At 36.4% G+C, this 21627-nt stretch overlaps 1 protein-coding gene across 4 annotated transcripts in view; it reads right to left on the minus strand.

Annotated features, from left to right (window-relative positions):
- VPS8 (VPS8 subunit of CORVET complex) overlaps positions 1-21627 on the minus strand; it is a 250605-nt gene that overhangs the window by 101951 nt on the left and 127027 nt on the right. For all 4 annotated transcript variants that reach the window (XR_008422497.1, XR_008422498.1, XM_019463393.2 and 1 more), the window contains exons 31-35: positions 19399-19481; positions 18565-18649; positions 17680-17778; positions 7561-7650; positions 4029-4075 (exon numbers count right to left, since the gene is read on the minus strand). Coding sequence is in view for 2 of the 4 variants with exons in the window: in XM_019463393.2 (XP_019318938.2) it covers positions 4029-4075; positions 7561-7650; positions 17680-17778; positions 18565-18649; positions 19399-19481 (404 nt within the window). In the remaining 2 variants the exon portion in view is untranslated. The remainder of the gene's footprint in view (positions 1-4028; positions 4076-7560; positions 7651-17679; positions 17779-18564; positions 18650-19398; positions 19482-21627) is intronic.

The raw sequence follows: 21627 nt of genomic DNA on the forward strand, positions 1-21627 counted from the left end.
GGAGGGAGAGAGAGAGAGAAGGAGGGAGGAGGGGGGGAGGGAGGGAGAGAGGGAGAGAGAGAGAGAGAGAGAGAGAGGGAGGGAGGGAGGGAGGGAGGGAGAGAGAGAGAGAGGGAGGGAGGGAGGGAGGGAGGGAGAGAACTAACGAATCTGAAGCAGGCTCCAGGCTCTGAGCTGTCAGCACAGAGCCCGACACAGGGATCGAACTCATGAACCGTGAGATCATGACCTGAGCTGAACACTTAGCCGAATGAGCTACCCAGGCGCCAAGAGAGTCAACATCTTAAAATGTCCCCTCAAAATTATCCATAGAAACACTGACAGGTTCAACTTAAATCCAATGTATAACCATTTCCATTATCTATGTTTTGCTCCTTGGTAAAGCTACTCATTTTCTTAGCAATGCTCAATTTTTACTTTACTTTGATTAAATATTAGAAATACAATGTGACTTTTATGTGTTTTTTATTTCCTACAAGAAAGTCATACCATATATTTCAGAGGTCTCCAGGAGATGGTTAACAAAGGCTAAATTGACATTACCAAGAGAAGTGTACTGAGGAAAATATTGTGAATATAAATATACTTGCACATTTTCTTTACTCCTTATGTAAGCTCATAGCCCCACAAAAACCATCAGTGTCCTTTGTATTATCCTTCAAGCATTCCCACTGCACAAAAGGCCTACATCTGGATGTAAATATATCAGGAGAACTCCCATGAGAATTCTCAGCAAGCAGGAGTGCACACAGTGAGTGGGGGTGGGGTGGGCTTTATGTAGCAGCTGTCCCAAAGAAGGGAATTGGAAGAGAATGCAAATCCTTTCTCTCCCAAGCTGTTGGCCTCAATTCAGGCAAGTAATTTGTTTCAGTAGGATTAACTCCCCCACCAAAAATTATCTAATCTTTCTATGTACAGATGCCACCAATATCTTTATAGGTCAATTAATTCTACTGAGGACATTATTTACATAGTAAAGATAACATAAAGAAATTGAATAAAGACAATTTATAAAGAGAAATATACCTAAGAATTCAAATAGATGATTTGTCCCTTTAAAAATGTTACTGACGAAATAAAAATCTACCCCCTCCAGAACAATTCAATGAATACTCAAAAATGTTAAATCAAATATGCATAAACTATATATATATTTCTATACACACACACACACATACATACACACACGTCAATGAGGATTCTACTAACTCAGGTTTTGGGGGCAAAAGTAAAAACAAGCAATATTCTGACATGACACACACATATAGCGTCTCCATCTGAAAATGACTGTTTTCTTTCATTTTCCTTACTTGCCAGAATGCTGCTAAAAGAGCTTCCTGAGTGATAGAAGGAGAACCTGGTTGTTAAAAAAAAGTCTGTTGCTTAAGAACAAAAAGGGAAGAATCAAAGGCAAAAACAGTCTCCATTGTGGGCCAGTGAAAACTGCCAGTCAGGGCCAGTCTACTTATGTTTGATGCTCTTTTTCCTCTAAGTATCTTTTCCATACTCCCTTGTTTCCCAGAACGTGACAAGACCCTATTCCCCGCCTTTTGTTTTTCAGGTTAGTCAACAAGCATATTTATTTAAAAAGGCTAAAATGTGATGGACAATCATTCAGAGTAATGACTATATTGATATTCATATTAGCTAACACTGGCATTTTTTTATTTAAAAATAGTAAGATTTGGTAAATATCATCTTCTATATTTTATTACATGTGAGAAAAGGCCAAGCTCAAAGCTGAACTTCCTCTGTCCTCCTAGCTTGAGTCTCCTCAGGTAGGATGGTCGGGGGAAAAAGGACTTGATCAAATAAATTGTCCTACGGGAAGAGGCTCCAGGTGCTAGGAGAACAGATCAGACACAAGAGAGGAACAGAAGGAACTGTGTCATGGGAAAAGGGATGCATAGGCCCCAAAGAAAGGGCTGGGACTGGATGCCTCCTTCCTCAGCCTGCCCAGAACTCCCACCTCTCTCTCACATCTCTGTTCCCAGCTCCTCCCATCCTTTTTTCCACCAACCCCCAACTCTCATATAAGATGTTTTCATCAGTTAATTCCAGAAGTAGACTTGGGCCCATACTGGCTCTGAGGGAGGGCCAAATGATTAATATAAATTAAAAAAAAAAAAAAGGTATCTAGCTTCAGTGATATTCTGAGAACAGGGAATTAATACATAAGTAACTTGACGTCCATCGACTGATGAATGGATAAAGAAGATGTATATATGAAAAATAGAATATTACTAGGCAACCAAAAAGAATGAAATCTTGCCATTTGTAACAACATGGATGGAATTAGAGTGTATTTTGCTAAGCGAAGTAAGTCAGTCAGAGAAAGACAAATACCGTATGATTTCACTCATAAGTCTCATATGTAAAATTTAAGAAACAACAGATAAACATAGGGGAAGGGAAGGAAAAGTAAGATAAAAATAGGGAGGGGGGCAAACCATAAGAGACTCTTATTTTTTTTTAATTTTTTTAATGTTTATTTATTTTTGACAGAGAGACAGAGCATGAGTGGGGGAGGGGCAGAGAGAGAGGGAGACATATCATCTGAAGCAGACTCCAGGCTCTGATCTGTCAGCACAGAGCCTGACGCGGGGCTCAAACTCACACTGTGAGATCATGACCTGAGCCGAAGTCGGAAGCTTAACCAACTGAGCCACCCAGGTGCCCAGGAGACTCTTAAATACAGAGAACAAACTGAGGGTTGCTGGAGGGGAGGTGAGTGGGGGGATGGGCTAGATGGGTGATGAGCATTAAGGAGGGCATTGTTGGGATGAACGCCGGGTGCTATATGGAAGTGACGAATCACTGGGTTCTACTGCTGAAACCAATACCACACTGTATGTTAACTAACTTGTATTTAAATTAAAAAACACCACCACCACCACCACCAAAACATAGATAATTTGAAACTGTCTTGAACAGGGGTGCTGGGGTACACAGTCAGACTGATTTTCTAAACGTGCATATGCACATTTGGATGACTGAATTTAAATGCAGCATAGTGTGCTCCAGATTTAAATGACTGAGATTTCAAAAATTAGTACACAATCAACAAAACTACTGGCATTTTGGGTATGTAAAAATAGCACAGAATACTGGAATAACCCAAACTGACATGAAGACTACAGCAAATGTCTGTTTTCAATGACTAGTGTACATTCTAATGCAACATAAAAGTTTGTATGTCTCATGTGAAAACTATGTCATACTGGAATATTATACTTATGCCACTGAGGCTTAACTCTGGGTGTACATCAAAAATAGCCCCACCCACAATGATTCTGTGAGTTTGGGCCCAGATGTCTGTATTTTTACAAGTTTCTTAGGTGATTCTGACACATACTTCCATTTAAGACACAGTGACTGTCTTAGAGGATGTTAAATATTATTCCACTCAACTCCCAATGTACTCTGCTTAGTCACAGCAAAATGTTAAGATCTCACACATAAAGCTGCTTTGCTTACAAATCCATTACTAATCTCATCATCTCCCTGGGTTAGTTTTTATTTGATGAATACCACAGCAGCACTTAAAAAAAAAAATTAAACTTTGCTTCTCATACCACCACATGAAGTTATTAAAAACTAACACTTGAAATAAGTATTTAAGAGGTAATAAATTCAGAGGTGAGCTGGGAACTAGGTGTTTACTTTCAAAGTAAAACTATCAATCCACAGCAGTATGGAATAAAGAACAGGAAGGAGTGAAGTCAGGAATAGAAAGGGGAAGCTAGATGGTCATCAGATTCCTCCTGAAACATGTTTTCATGATTTTTTTTTACACTGATAACAACTCACCATGTATGCTCGTGTTTGAACAGAAAAAAGTATTCCCTCAAGATATAATCGATATTCATCATATATTTTGTATAATCTATGAAACTGTTAATCAAAAACTAACACTAAGAATCAAAAGCTGATTATACTATTTGGATGCCATGGGCCAGTTTATTCACCTCAATTTATTTCTTTTGATTTTTCATCTACATAAAAAAAAAACAAATTTATGAACATACCTTGGGTCAAGAAGACTCCTCAAAAACTTGAAAAGCAAAACCTGGTTCTGAATAAAAAAAAAACAATTAAAAATACGATTAAATATTAAAGAACATATTTTCAAACTATGCCATGGTAAAGAATGACTCTAAAAAATCTCTAATGTGCACACAATTCCATTAAGTCTTCTGTACAGATCTAAGAAATTCTAAAGACTCATTTGGAGGTCATTTCCTCTCAGTAATTCAAATCATTGTCACACATTCCATTTTGAGTGCAGAAGAAACACAAATGCCTTGTTATTGCAAAAAAAAAAAAAAAAAAAAAAAAGCCTTCAATTAAGGCATATATATATCCCCTTGCAGTTCTCAGCACAAGGACCCTGAGACCTGCAGATGCTCTGAACTACTCTGCAGATAGTGGGCTCTAGCTACAAGGACGGGTTCAGATTGCTTCACCTGGGCCTCCTTGTGATAATGGCCTATTGCAAGGCAATTAATCTAAGTAGGGTAGGAGCTTGAGGCCCAAATAACAACCATCACCAAAAAAAATCCAACTCCCCAATGTAATCAACTACAGAAGAGATGGCACACTGCAACATTTTAGCAATTAATATGCTATAAAATCTGGGTGCTGTTTCTTCCACTTATTAGCTGTGTGACTTTGTGTAAGTCACTGACTCTCTCAGCAATTCAGTTTACATATGTGAAAAAAGAGAACGACAGTATCTTTTCTTTCCTCTGCACAGGGTGTAGAGAATTAAATGAGATACACCTTAAAATACACTAAGGAGGCACCTGAGTGGCTCATTCATTTGAGCATCTGACTCTTGATTTCGGTTCAGGTCATGATCCCATGGTCGTGAGATCAAGTGGTCATGATCCCAGGATCATGGGATCGAGCCCCTCGTTGGGCTCTGTACTGAGCATAGAGCCTGCTTGAGATTCTCTCTTCCTCTCCCTCTTCCCCTCTTCCTTGCTCACATGCTCTCTCTCTCTCTCTCTCTAAAAGATAATAATAAAATAAAATAAAATAAAATAAATGAATTAATATAAATAATGTTTTAAGTTCTTAGGAAAGCTAAGCAAAATTATTATAACTTAGTTTTTCTTTTTGATACATTCAAACTTCATGTATATAAAGCAGGGGAGTCTCCAAACTAGAAAGGATCAATGTAATTTAGAATATGAGATTTTAAATACATTTATCAGTCTTTGATTTTCTATCTTTTCCCTAGTCTACAATTTTGTTTCATTTTATATGACTTTCCTTCTGGTTATAACCTAATATTCTGGCTTTTTTTTTTTTTTTTTTTCATCTCAAGAATTCTAAAAACGAGTGGTCAGAAGCATTATCTCTTGCCACCAAAAGTAAAGGTGCTTTATAAAATTTGTGTAGGATTCTCTCATATTCAGTAAAGCATTGCAATAAAATACCTCATTTCTTTAAAAGAAATGTGTGAAGACTCCACAAACAGTCCACAATCAAATAGCCACCCTTTTTAAAATCTATGACACTTCAGCTTTTATAGGTTTGCCTGATGAGTGACATTATATTTATTTACTTGGTCTCTCTGCCTCTAAGTATCGTTAGAGACTAAGAGAACTAGAAAATCCGGCACTGGATAACCTTACATTTTAAATGACAGTAACAACACTAAAGGTCAAGAAATACATTAGAAACTGATGACTTTTAAAGGGGGGGTGGCTCTGTGATTTGAGAAGAGTTTTATCAGAAGTGTCCTCCTGTCCCCACCACTAGAATGGACAGGATGACTCTCTATGTACTTCCTCAGTATCTTGGGCAATGCTCTATTTCATTCAAGTCCAACTATTCTGCAACTGTCTTTTGGCTTCTCTTCTTCCTTCAGCACAGGAATACATGTTTATGTTTTTTCCTCAGCACTAACAGTGTTTTTGGTCCACAGCAGGTACATAATATTTATTGAATTCATGGACGTGTCTTTATCTTGAGTTAATGAACCTAATCATGCTGGGCAGCCAAGCCTGATGTCTGGGAGTCACCTTTAAACTCTCCCATCACTTTCAATTCATTCTAAGTCCCACATGTTTTACTTCACAAACACATCCTGAACCCACCCACACCACTGTCACTGACTTAGTACCCCTCCTCACCATCTTCTGCCTGGAACTTTCACCTTCTAACTGGTCTACATGGTCTCTGTCCTCCATCCTCTCTTTGCTAGTCTGTTCCATACACTACAAAGTTAACTTTCTGTAAAATCAATCTAGCGATGGCCTTCTTTTGCTGAAAAACTTGAGTAATTCTCTAGGACACAGAAGACACAGTACCATTTCTTAGCACTACACATAAAATTGTTCAGTATCAGAGCCCAAACTCTATTTTCTGGCCTCAATACTTTTAACTCCTCCCTCCAACAGACCTTTTCTGGCTTAACCTAATGCTCCTCCAGGCATCATCTCCGGCATGTCATACTTCACAAAGACCTGGCCGTTATCTGGATATACATATTGCCTTGTGCCTTCAAGTCTTAACATACCCAAGGCCTTCTATCTAGAAAGTGCTTCTCAATTCTCTGCCTAGAAAACTGATGCCAATCACTCAAGACCCAGCCCAGGCATTTCTGGGAGCTCTTGTCTGACCTCACAGTTGGCGGTCTCTTCTTACTCCTCTTGTTCCTACAGTATTTTGCCCCTGTGTCTGGGGTAGCACTTATAACCTTGCATTTTGGTTATATAAGTGCTTCTTTCCTCCACAAGAAAAATTAAAAGCCTGCATTTTTATTTGTCACCCAAGGCCTACCATACTGTGGTACATCGTGGGGCCATAAGTGTTTAAGTTAATAAATTCCATCTTTGTCTCTCATGCCAGCTGCCCCCACCTCACTGCTTTGGTTTTCATCTTGTATAGTTATCCCCTCCTACAATCACTGCCACTTGGGGACTCTGGGTCATGTTTATGTTGCTGTCATTGTCCTATTGTCTACCTCTATCACTTGAGGCCATAATGACAATGTACAAAACTCACTACTAGCACTGCAATGATAGTGACAAGTGGAATAGTAAGTCCACTAAATAGTATTTCAAACTGAGCATCTCAATATTCGACATTAATATAACTGTATTGTAGTTAAGATTTTCCAAGAAGAATTCTAAATAGTCAGCATTAACCCACTTTGAGAATTACACATCTGAATGAATAATAAATAACATAAGCCTCAAAGAGAATACAGCTATAGTTCCTATAGCCAAAAAAAAAAAAAAAGGGGGGGGGGGAGGGGGATCTTCTGTGGATTACAAATTCTAGAATAAGTATAGGGTACAGTTCTGTTTCTGTGATGTTACTATTTAATATGCAGAAAGATGAACTCCCTTGTTTCTAGATGTAGAGATTATCACACAGATGTAGAGATTATCACACAACTGCTCCCAAATATACACATACACAGTGCAGAAACTGCTTAAATGGCAACTATCTATTGAAGAAATTACCACAATCAAAAGCTCATAGGTGGATAGTCAATAATTGTCTACTACATGTTTCTTCCCCATATATTTTTGCAATATTTACCTGAAGTTTTTTAATGACTATTTCAATCTGTTCAGAAAAGTGAGTAGCAACCAGCTCTGCAGCTTTACAGGGCTTCAGGGACACAAGTTCCTAAAGTGAAAGAGAAAGAGAAAATGATCTTTAATGTTAAGTTTAAATAGAATTTCCATAGATGTGAAGCATGATTACGTACTTCAGCATTTTCAAGAGCTTCTACACTGCACTTCAGAAGACCTCATTATAAGGTCTCAATTTAAAGGCACATTGCAAATAAACAAAATTAGAAATATGCCATGTAAAAAATTAGATTTTGATATAAAAGGTAATTCAGAATGTTTAGTAAATGAAAGCACGAAAACTCTGGATTTAAGCCTTGATATCTACAGGATGAACAGAGGGAACAAAAGCTTTCCCAAATTTCCTGCCGGTGAATTTCACCCTGGAGCTTAAAGTAATAATTTGAAACAAGAAAAAGAAGAAGAGTATAGTTGCAAATTTTCTAGCTACGAATTTGAAAACTTTACTTCTGATGCCAGTGGATTTTGAAACAAGGAGTATCTTAAAACAATGTAAGATCACAAGTCTTAAATGAGACTAAGAGGTTGACCACTATTTATTAACTGCTGTTAATAAGATCCATTTCTGTCAAATTTAAGACTTCCAATCTGCCCCCTCCTTGAGCCTTCCTAGACATTACTGGCTACTTACGTTCCTGAAACTCTCTTCTAACTTGTTTTCTGTAACCTACTCATCTACCATTCCAATTGCATGTTCACATTGATAAAATGCAAACACCGACTAGAGATCAACATGGTAAATTGTCAAATAAAAATTAGACAAGTTATGGTGACTGCAGTAACAGTCAATTAACAGTTAGCAATGAGAAAAAAACCTACATTGATTTTTAGCTACTAAAGAAACTGAATGAATACTCAAAATTTTTCCATATGGAAAACTCCAGGCCCAAACAGCTTCCCTGGTGAGTTTGAGCAACTATTTAAGGAAGAGACAATTTCCAACATTAATTAGCCTCTTACAGAGAACAGGAAAAACAACAACTTCAGTACATTTTATAACACTAGCAAAATTTTTGATACCTAAACCCAATAGGACAATATAAGAAAGGAGAACTACAGATCAGTCTTAATCATGAACATTGATATAAGCATCCTAAAACAAAACAAAATCCAATAATATTTAAAAGGATAAGATCAGGATCAAGTTGCATTTATCCACAGAACTCAAGTATGATTTAATATCAGTAAGATTTACCATAAATATAGAATAAGAAAGAAAAGGTGAAAAATTCCTTCATGAAAAAACTGTTAGCATACCAGAAAGAGAAGACTTCCATAAAATAAATAAAAGGATACAGAGTCTGACACAATATACTTACAACCTGGGAGGGAAGGGACTAAAGAATGGGCTCAAACTTAAGTGACCATCAACCTAACATAGACTGCTATGTGCATAAGATGTTACATATGAGCCTAAGGTAACCACAAATCAAAAACCAGTAATAGGTATGCAAAAAATAAAGTACAAGGAATCCAAGTATATCACTAAACAGAGTCGACAAACCATGAAAGAAAAGAGCATTAGAACAAAGGAACAGAGAAAAACTACAAAAACAACCATAAGATGCATAACAAACAACAGTATGTAAATACCTATCAATAATTACTGTGAATGCAATGGGTTGGATGCTCCAATCAAAAGACACAGGGTGACAGAATGGATAAAAAACAAGATCCATTTATATGCTGCCTATAAGAGATTCATTTCAGACCTAAAGACACATGCAGATTGAAAGTGAAGGGATAGAAAGGAATTTATTATGCAAATAAAAGTAAAAAGAAAGCTGAGGTAGCTTTCTTTAATTTATTTTGGACAAACTAGACTTTAAACAAAGAGTGAAAAAAAGAAACCAAAAAAAAAAAAAAAGACTATATAATTATAAAGGGAACAATCCAATAAGATACAACAATTGTAAATATTTATGCAAGCAACATGAAAGCACCCAAATACATAAAGCAGTTAGTAACAAACAGAAAGTAACTGATAGTAACACAGTAATAGGGAAATTTCACACCCCACTTACATTAGTGGACAAGATGGTCTAAACAGAAAATCAACAAGGAAATAGTGGTTTTGAATGACAGGTTGAACCAGATAGATTTAACAGATATATTCAGAACATTGTACCCTATAACAGCAGAATACACATTTTTTTCAAATGGCGCATGAAACATTCTCCAGAGTAGATCATATGTTAGGCTGCAAGTCTAAACAAATTCAAAAAGATTGAAATGCATCTTTTCCAACCACGATGTTATGCAACTAGAAATTGACCAAAAGAAAGAGTGTGGAAAGACCACAAATACATGGAGTTAAATAACATGTTACTAAACAATGAATGGGTCGACCAAGAAACAAGAGTAAATAAAAAAACATGGAAAATGAAAATGAGAACACAAGGTCCAAAAGCTTTGAGATGCAGCAAAAGCTGTTGCATATAACAATACAAGCCAACCTCAAGAACCAAGAAAAATCTCAAATAAACAACGTAATCTTATATCTAAGGAGCTAGAAAAAGAACAACAAAGAAAACCCGAAACAGTAGAAGGAAGGAAATAAAGATCAGAGCAGAAATAAATGATATAGAAACTAAAATAAACAGAGCAAAACAATGAAACCAGGAGCTGGTTGTTTGACACAAATCAACAAATTGATAAACTTTAAGTCAAACTCATCCAAAAAACAAAACAGAAAAAAAAATGGAGAGGGCTCAAATAAACAAAATCAAAAATGAAAGAGGAGAAATAACAACAGACACCACAGAAAAACAAACTGTAAGAGAATATTATGAAAAATTATATGACAACAAATTGGACAACCTAGAAGAAATGGATAAATTCCTAGAAACATATAATCTCCAAAAACTGAATTAGGTAGGAACAGAAAATTTGGACAGATCAATAACCAGCAATGAAATTGAATCAGTAATCAAAAAACTCCCTACAAACAAAAGTCCAGGACCAGATGGCCTCACAGGTGAATTCTACCTAACATTTAAAGAAAAGTTAATACCTATTCTTCTCAAACTATTTCAAAAATCAGAAGGGAAAGGGGCACCCAGGTGTCTCAGTCGGTTGAGCATCCAACTTCAGGTCACGATCTCACGGTTTGTGAGTTTAGGCCCCACGTCAGGCTCTATGCTGACAGCTAGGAGCCTGGAGTCTGCTTCGGATTCTGTGTCTCCCTCTCTCTCTGCCACTTCCCTGATCCTGCTGTGTCTCTCTCTCACTCTCTCAAAAATAAATAAACATTAAAAAAAAATTAGAAGGGCAAGGAAAGCTTCCAAATTCATTCCAGCATTCTCTGATACCAAAACCAGATAGAGACCCAATGAAAAACAGAACTACAGTTCAATATCTCTGACAAACACACATGGAAAATTCTCAACAAAATATTGGCAAACTGAATCTACCAATATATTAAAAACATCATTCACCACGATCAAATGCGGTATATTATATTCCCAGTATGCAAGGGTGGTTCAACATTCACAAAACAATCAACATGATACATCACATCAACTAGAAAAAGGATAAAAACCATATGACCATTTCAATAACTATAGAAAAAGCACTTTAAAGTACATTCGTTCATAATAAAAACCCTCAACAAAGTACGTTTACAGGGAACGTATCTCATCATAATAAAGGCCATAGATGAAAAATCCACAGCTGACATCATACTCAATGGTGAAACAGGGAGCTTTTCCCCTAAAATCAAGAACAAGAGAAGGATGTCCACTCTCACCACTTTAATCAACATAGTACTACAAGTTCTAGCCACAACAATCAGACAAGGAAAAGAAATAAAAGGCATCCAAACTGGTAAGGAAAAAGTAGAACTTTCACTATTTGCAGATGACATGATACTATATATTATAGAAAACGCTAATGACTCTACCAAAAAACTACTAGAATGGGTAAATGGATTCAGTAAGGTCACAGGATACAAAATCTATATATAGAAATTTATTGCCTTTCTATACACTAGTAGTGAAGTAGCAGAAAGAGAAATTAAGAAAACAATCTCATTTATAACTGCACCCAAGATAATTCAATACCTAGGAATAAACTTAACCAAGGAGGTAAAAGACCTATACTCTGAAAACTATAAAACACTGATGAGAGAAATTGAAGATGACAAAAACAACAAATGGATACTCCATGCTCATAGATTTGAAGAATAAATACTATTAAAATGTCCAAACTACTCAAAGCAATCTATAGATTTAGTGCAATCCCTACCAAAATACCAAAAGCATTTTTCACAGAACTAGAACAAACAATCCTTAAATTTGTATGAAAGCACAAAAGACTCCAAAGAAGAACAAAACTGGTGGTATCACAATCCCAGATTTCAAGACACACTACAAAACTGTAGTAGTCAAGACAGTATGGTACTGACACAAAAACAGACACATAAAAACAGACCAAAGAAACAGAATAGAGAACCTAGAAACAAACCCACCAATATATGGTCAATTAATCTTCGACAAAGGAGGCAAGAATACGCAATAGAAAAAAGACAGCTTGGGGCGCCTGGGTGGCTCAGTCGGTTGAGCGGCCTACTTCGGCTCAGGTCACGATCTCGCGGTCCGTGAGTTCGAGCCCTGCGCCGGGCTCTGGGCTGATGGCTCAGAGCCTGGAGCCTGCTTCCAATTCTATGTCTCCCTTTCTCTCTGCCCCTCCCCCGTTCATGCTCTGTCTCTCTCTGTCTCAAAAATAAATAAAATGTTAAAAAAAAAATTAAAAAAAAAAAGAAAAAGAAAAAAGACAGCTTCTTCAACAAATGGTGCTGGGAAAACTGGACAGCTACACACAAAAGAATGAAATGGGACCACTTTCTTACACCATACACAAAAATGAACTCAAAATAGATTAAGGACCTAAATGTCAGACCTGAAACCATAAAAATCCTACAAGAGAACCCAGGCAGTAATTTCTGTGACATTGGCCATAACAACATTTTCCTAGATATGTCTCCTGAGGCAAGAGAAAAACAAAAACAAAAATAAGCTATTGGGACTACATCAAAATAAAAAGCTTCTGGACAGCAAAGGAAATCGTCAACAAAACAAAAAGACAACCTACTGAATGGGAGAAGATATTTACAAGTGACTTTTCCGATAAAGGGTTAGTACCCAAAATACATAAAGAAATTTGTATAACTCAACACCAAAAAAACAAATAATACAATTAAAAATGGCCACAAGACATCAACAGACATTTCTGCAAAGATGACATACAAATGGCAAACAGACATATGAAAAGATGCTCAACATCACTTATCATCAGGGAAATGCAAATCAAAACCACAATGAGGTATCCCCTCATACCTGTCAGAATGGCTAAAATCAAAAACACAAGACACAGCAAGCATTGGTGAGGATGTGAAGAAATAGGCACCCTAGTGCACTGTTGGTAGGAATGCACACTGATGTGGAAAATAGTGTGGAAGTTCCTCAAAAAATTAAAAATAGCACTACTGTATGATACAGTAATTCCACTACTGGTTGTTTATCCAAAGAAGATGAAAACACTAATTTGAAAAGATATATGAACCCCTATATCTACTGCAGCCTCATTTACAATAGCCAAATTATGGAAAAGGTCCAAGTGTCTTTTGACAGATGAATGGATAAAGAAAAGATGGTATACACTGGAATATTATTCAGCCATAAAAAAGAATGTAATCTTGCCATTTGCAACAACATGGAGAGAGTATAATGCTAAGTGAAATAAATCAGTCAGAGAAGGACAAATACCATATAATTTCACTCGTATGGAATTTAAGAAACAAAACAAAGGAAAAAGGAGACAAACCAAAAAACTAAAAAAGCTATAGAGAACTGAAGGTTACCAGAACAGAGATGGGTGGGGGATGGGTGGAATAGATGGAGATTAAAGAGTACACTTACCACGATGAGCATGGAGTAATGTACAGAACTGATGAATCACTATATTGTACACATGATATAATATAATATAGTGTTAACTATATTGGAATTAAAATTTAGAAATTAAGAAATAAAAGTATAAAAGGTCAAGAACAGCCAAAACTCTTGGGGCACCTAGGTGGCTCAGGGGGTTAAATGTCCAACTCTTGATTTTGGCTCAGGTCATGATCTCACTGTTTGTGGGTTCAAGCCCCACATTCAGCTCAGCAGTGACAGAGCCTGCTTGGGATTCTCTTGTTCCCTGCCCCTCCCCCACTCACACGCATATGCTCACTTGCTCTTTTTCTCAAAATAAATAAATAAATTTTTAAAAATAGCCAACACTCCCTTAAAGATGTCAAGATTTATTATAAAGCAGTAATATTTAATAGTGCTGTACCAATGCAGAGACAAATAGAGCAGTGAAGCAGAATAGAGTGCTGGAAAACAAACATACATCCTTGATATACTCCTGACAAAGTAACACTGTTGAACAATGGAGAAAGGTAACCTTTTAAAATAGCTTACTGTTGCTGGGAAAACTGGACATCCATATTTTAAAAACTAATTGGACACCCCTCTTACATCTGTACAAAAACTGCTTTCAAGTGCACCTAAGATTCAAAAACAAAACCAAAATAAACAAGAAAGCTCTTAGACAATAATATAGGAGAATTTCTCCTTCAGTCTAGAAGGAAAAAACTGATTTGATTACTTAAAAAAAAAAAAAGCTTTTCTTAAAAAGAACTACATAAAAAAGCCACAGAGTGAAAGATAACTATAACACGTATCACTGAAAAAAGACTAATATCCAGGATGCGTGAAATTCTCCTATAAGTACAAGAGACATTCTAATAGAAAAATGGGCCAAAGACTTGAACTGACACATCACAGAAAGAGAATTTAAATGGCTATTAAACAATGAAAGGCTATCAATCTCATTAGTAATTAAGGGTATGCAAGTTTTAAACATAATAAAATATCCTTATACATGCACTAGATTGGCAAAATCGTATTTTTAAAAAATTTTTTTAACTTATTTTGAGAGAGACAGACAGACAGACAAAGAGAGAGCAGGGGAGGGACAGGGGAAACAGAGAGACAGAATCCCAAGCAGGCTCTGCACTGTCAGCACAGAGCCCGATGCAGGGCTCAAACTCATGAACCAGGAGATCATGACCTGAGCCAAAATCAAGAGTTGGACACTTAACCAACTGAGCCACCCAGGTGCCCCTAGATTGGCAACATTTTAAAGTCTAACGAGGATAAAGAGCTAATGGAAAATCTCATACAATGCCAGCATCTGGTGAAGTTGAATATACTTATCCCAATTAACTGGCAATTATAGGCCCAAGAGTAGAGATTGTCAAATGTTATTAGCATGCATCAAAATCACCTGGAGGGCTTATTGAACCATAATGCTGGGCCCGAACTCCAGAGTTTCTGATTCACTAGGTGTGAGAAAAGACTGAAACTACCTTTCTATCAAGTTCTCAGCTGATGCTATAATGCTAGGCTGCTCTCAAGAAATGCTGTGCTTAAGATGCATGTATAATGATCACAGAATGACTATTTTTATTTTATTTTTTTTTTAATTTTTTAACTTTTTTAATTTATTTTTGAGACAGGGAGAGACAGAGCATGAACAGGGGAGGGTCAGAGAAAGGGAGACACAGAATCCGAAACAGGCTCCAGGCTCTGAGCTGTCAGCACAGAGCCCGACGCGGGGCTTGAACTCACGGACCGTGAGATCATGACCTGAGCCGAAGTCGGCCGCCCAACCGACTGAGCCACCCAGGTGCCCCCAGAATGACTATTTTTAATAGAAACTAGAAAGAATAGAAATGTTCACTAACAGTAGAAATGAATAAATTGTAATATACTTGTAAAATGGAATACTACACAAGAATTAAAATGAACCACAGCTACCTACAACAGAATATACAAACTTCATAGAGTAGAACTTCATTTACTGAAGTTCAGAAAAAGGCAAAACAAACATATGTCTTTTTAGGGATGCAGGCGTGTACAGTAGCAATATATAGAAAGGCAGGAGATTATCAGGATCCTGGGCATATTAGGGGAAGCAAGAGACTCTGATCAGGAAAGGATACACAAAAAGGGTCTGGTGTATTGGAAGTAACTCAATTTCTTGACCTGGGCCTGGGCCGTTTCCTTTTTAAATGTATTAAGTTGTACATTTGTTTTATGGACTTTTTGGGGATGCTTACATATTTTAAAATGAAAAATATTTTTAAAAATCTAACGAAACATGTTTTGTCCATATTGGAAAAAGCATCGAAACTAGCAATTCTTTACCTGGAATCCACAGGCCCAATCTAAGAATGCCTTTTAGGGAGTCTATGGACCCCTGCAATAATAAACAAAATTATGTATCTGTGCACATGCACACTATTATGTGACACAGGTCCAAATCTTTCATTAGATTCTCACAAGAGGTCTATAACTCCAGAGTATTAAGAAATCTATACACTGTGTATACTGTCAGAAAATTTTATGATGAGGATGTTTCCCCCTACACATTGAATATTGACTTTATTCACATTACTGCAGCCACAGAAGTCCTTCAACAAAAAAATCTGTATGTTTGTAATTGTGGCCTTAAGAGATATTAAAAAGTTCAAGGTGAAAAAATGTGCAGATGTGGAGAAAACAGTCAGCAGAAATAATTGTTGTGCAACAAAAACCCTTCTAGTTTCTCCAATATGAGTTTTCTGCTGAGTAATTTGTTTGCTCATTGATTAATTCATCACGTTTCACATTATGCAGAGACATAGCTCCATTTTCCGTTGTCTGGAGTCCATGTGCTCAAACCACTGCATAATGCAGATGAAGTGAAACGAAGAATGAGCCATAATGTAACTATGGGGACAAAGGGGATGATGAAAGGAAAAAGAATACAAAATGATTAAAGGAAAAAAGATACAACTGAAAATAGGGAAAGGTTTTCTTGAGTTCTTTCCACCAAGATATATTCATTCATCTTGTTAGCAGGAATATGGTAACATTAAATAACATCTATGTTCTCAATCCTACAGATAAAAAAGTGTGGCAATTACTTCAGACCACATATCTGGTGATTGACTGAGCCACCTTGCACACCACATGTTTCCCATAAGATGCTGTTCACATTTCTGATCTCTCTAAACTTTATAACCATTGGGAACTAGAACAAAGAATTCACATCACAAGCAATGTTTCAGAGCTCATCCTTTCTTATCATTTTCCATATGGATGACATTTTTTTTAAAAGATACTGAATAATCAAAAAAAAAAAAAAAAAAAAGATACTGAATAATCATATCTTTCACTACATCTCTAAACCCATCACCAGAAGTTCCCCCATCAGCTGACCCTTGCTACAGGAAGAAAAACAACAATCTCTTATCTCCAAAACTAGGATTATCTCAGCATCTTTTGTCATAGTTTTTTTTTTTTTCAATTACCAGTAATCCATAAAACAGAATAGATTCAAAAAACCTATAGATCTGTTGGTTTCTGAGGTGTTGTGTACATGATGAACCTAAGGAAATGAACGTGAGAACTGATTCCGGGACCTCTCTTCAGATTCATCGTGATCACATGTATTAGTCTCTCCACTTAAGCATCTATAAGCTTGTTTTTTAAAAAGAAGTTCTTGCTCTAAAGTCAACTCCTGTATTCTTGTAAAACAGCATGCATAAAGAAAATCAGAAACATTGTTCTGTTACATATGGAGAGGGAAATACATCAGAGAGAATAATGTACTGCAGTAATGTTTCTAAAAGTCCACTGGGTGACTGGGGGGAATGGCTCCCTATCACATATCAGGTGCAAAGACCAGTACTACTCTCAGAATCATTCTAAGAAGGCTGTAAGAACCCACTAATATTCCAGTTTGTCAACCAGCTGATTGAACTTAGGTTATTTTCAGAAGTTATGATATAATACATTGTATATGACATGGACTTTATGAATACGAGGTAAAATAAATTATGTGAAAAAAGTTAATTTTCAATTAGATCAACTTAATAATATGACACCTGCTATTGCTTAGTTAGCATACACTTAATTTGGGAGATATCCATCCAAATGGGGAAGTTTAAGAAACTTTGTTGGCTCAGCACCTCAATATGATCCATTGCTTTCTGCCATACAGACTGCTTTTCCTCTGCACTGTGTCCAGGAATGGATAAGATGTTGTGAATGTAGTTAAAGACTTCTTCCTGAAAAACACAAGGCAATATATTCATTCATTCACTGAAGCAATATTGAGTCACTATCTACTATCTGTACCTGTCTTGGTAAGTATCTATTATTTGGAGATGGAAAACCACTTGCAGATAAACTGCTGGGAAACTGACACTAAAGACAATGAGTCATTGTTTAAAGTTTAGGATAGACTCCTGGCAGGAGCAAATCCATTCCAATTAATTTTGGTCCCCATTTCATTAAGCTAATGAAAGAATATCATACTTTTGTCTTTAGTGGTCTCTATCCACATTCCCAATTCAATCTCACACCATTCCTGCCCTTTTGTGTTACTCTTGTCCCTATCTTGGAATACTTTTTCCACTGGCTCTTTGCTTGACTGGCTTCATCTCAAATTCCAAAACTCAGTCTGTGTGTCACCTCCTCCGAGATTCCGTCCCTGGCTGCTCTGTGTAAGTCAGTTCCCCCAACATCTTCTCAAGTTGCACCCATTTTCTCCTCCCTAGCACTCATCACAATCTGTGATTACATATATGGTTTCCTTATGGTCAGTCTCCATCACTAAACTCTGAGTTCTAAAATTATAGAAAATATATGTTTTAATGATCAATGTATACTTGGCTAACAGTAGGCACTTGATAAAAAAAAAATCTGTTGAATAAATGAAAAAAAACCTTGAATCAGCAAACATGTCCCAATAGGTGTGCTGAATAGTTATACCTACTTACTAGTTATTTCTATTCAATAAGGGGAGGGGAAGACTGAGCAAGACAAAAGGGTAAAGTAGTCTCATAACTCACCTCCCTCAGTGGATCACGTAAGTAACAATCAATAATTTTGTCGTACTGGTGTTCTCGTTCATACATAAACTCACAAATTTGATAGCTAGAACATAAAAGGAAAAAGTTCAGAGTACCAAACAGGCAGGTGGTTATTAGCTTATTGTTTCAAGAAGTTTGCTCATAGAAGTTGGTATTAAGAAAAATGAATATAGATTTGATTTCTACTGTGAAATGAAGTTACAGTAGCTAAGGGAGAGTAGTATCTGCCATTCCTCTAAACACAGGTTTAAGATGCTGCTGAATGCTCAGTTTATAAGAAATTTCAAAGCTGGGTACAAAATAAATGTTAAAACAATAATGTGTCACATAAAAAATAGTTAAAATATTAGTTATCAATTAACTATATGAATTTTCTCTGTTGACAATTAAATATGTCAAATGAAATATTCAACAAATCAGATAAATAGTAGTGTTAACACATCATATCTCATTTGCTATGTTAAATTCTGCATTGTTTAGAATATGTATGAATAAGGCAACTCAAAAATCTATAAAATGATGGAAATTTTAAGTAAATAAAACTAAAATTATAAATCATAAGACTGTTGTTTCTTTTTCACACTAAAACAAATGTACAAACACTTCAAATTTACTCGTTGTTAATTTTTGCAAATGTTACTTACTCATTTCTAGACTTGAAAGACAAAAACTTTGCACTTAGGTTTTTTGTTGTTATTTGCATAGCTTTTCTTAATTAAAAATTGGTAATTTATCAATAAACCAGGCTTCCAGTTACAGAAGTTTCACTTAGTAATTCTATGGGGACTAATGTATGCCTTAAAAACAACTTACAACTCTGCTTTTTCTGCCATACGGATGAGCCGACTCTCTTCAAACTGAACTATGCCTCCAGCTTGCAGCAATTCTAAAAGGACCTGAATATTTAAAATAAATGAGTAAAACACTTTGGAATCTACTTTTATTTACTAACTCTCTAAGAGTCCATTCAGCCACACAAAATGTAACTTTTCCTTTTTTTTTTTTTTTTTGGTCTTATTAGTTGATGTTTTGACTTGGCTTTCCCATATACGAAGTACCAGGAGGTACCCTTATGTTGATCACATTGTAATGAAGTCTTACAAAAAGATAAATGGCTCTATTTTTCAAACATGGAAGAAATGCCACAGTGTTTGTAAATAAATCCTTATTAGAATATCTAATATTCTAATATCTGACCCTCCACTAAGCCAAAAATGTCCATACATATTCTTTCAAGAAGTGAATTTTTGTCTGGTGCTTTCATGTCTCACGGTTCTTTAAAATCTACTGTCCATAGGTAGTATCCATGCTTGCATGTTTAATTTTTCTACTTAAACATTAGGGTTTTTCAAAATAGCATTATTCATAAGAGCCAAAAGGTAGAAATAACCCAAATGTCCATTAATGGATGAATGGATGTACAAATTATGGTATATGCATATAATGGAATATTATTCAGCCTTAAAACAGAATGGAATTCTGTCACATGAAATAACATGGATGAACCTTAAAAACATTATGCTAAGTGAAACAAGCCAGTCACAAAAGGATAAATATTATATGATTCTATTTATATGAGGTACCCAAAGTAGTCAAATTCATAGAGACAGAAGGTAGAATGGTGGCTGGCAGGGGCTGGGGAAGGTGGTAATGGGGAGTTAATGCTTACTGCTTAATGGGGAGGCTCAGTTCAGGAATTCATGATAAAGTTCTAAAGATGGATGGTGATGATCACCGCACAACAATCATATATACTTAAAGCCACTGAAATGTACACTGAACGTGGTTAAAATCAATTTTATGGCATGCACACACACACACACACACACAAATAAAACACTGGGGTTCATATAATTAAGCTTTAACCACACCAGGTAGCTGAATAAAAAAGTGAATAGGATGTTGAGGTTGATTCATCAATATTTTAAAATAAAACTCAAAATACAACAGAAACATTATATAGTCATAGAACAATATGAGAAAGCTCTCTCTTATATTTAAGTTTGAGACCCAGAGTAACATGACCCTTCCCATAACTTCAGGAAACCATTTAACAAATATTTTTCTAACATGGAAAACTGATAATTTTTTTAAGATTTTTTTAATGCTTATTTTTGAGAGAGAGAGAGAGAGAGCGAGCAAGTGAGCAGGGGAGGGGAGGAGCAGAGAGAGACAGAGACACAGAATCCAAAGCAGGCTCCAGGCTCTGAGCTATCAGCCCAGAGCCTGACATGGGGCTCAAACTCACAAGCTGTGAGATCATGACCTGAGCCGAAGTTGGGACACTTAACCGCCTGAGCCACCCAGGCACTCCCAGGAAATTGATTACTTTCAAGTTAAGAAAAGACAAAAAAGCAGAAAAGAAATAAAACCTATCTAAAACTTACTGTTCAGAGCCTTAATTGAGTCCATTTTGAGCATTATAATATACTGTAGTATAGAACTATGGAGGGGCGCCTGGGTGGCTCAGTCGGTTAAGCGTCCAACTTCGCTCAGGTCATGATCTCACGGTCCGTGGGTTCGAGCCCCGCGTCAGGCTCTGGGCTGACAGCTCAGAGCCTGGAGCCTGTTTCGGATTCTGTGTCTCCCTCTTTCTCTGACCCTCCCCTATTCATGCTCTCTCTCTCTCTGTCTCAAAAATAAATAAATGTTAAAAAAAAAAAATTTAAAAAAAAAGAACTATGGAGTGAACTCATCTACTGGGAGCCTCAATTTGGAATAATATAATAGAAATGCCATTGCTGGAGCCAGTCTTAACAATTCAGCAGAATTAAGTTTTCAGGAACTGTATAAGCCAGTTGTTAAACATAGTGATTGTTAAAAATTAAATTATACAAATTTACAATTAATTAAATTAAAAAAGGTAATTAATACAATTCACTACTTCCTAATTATTTTACTACATTTTACTGTGTATGCTCTTGAGGTTTGTTACTTCATCTATGTGGTGGAAATATTATACCAGGGTGTGGCACTGTGCATCTCTTCCCAATTCCATGTTCAGTGACATCATGTTGGTAGGCTGGAATCAGCCATGGTGGG

The sequence above is a fragment of the Panthera pardus genome, unplaced genomic scaffold (assembly GCF_024362965.1).
Source record: "Panthera pardus isolate Hobbes unplaced genomic scaffold, ASM2436296v1 HiC_scaffold_16, whole genome shotgun sequence".
NCBI lineage: Eukaryota > Metazoa > Chordata > Mammalia > Carnivora > Felidae > Panthera > Panthera pardus.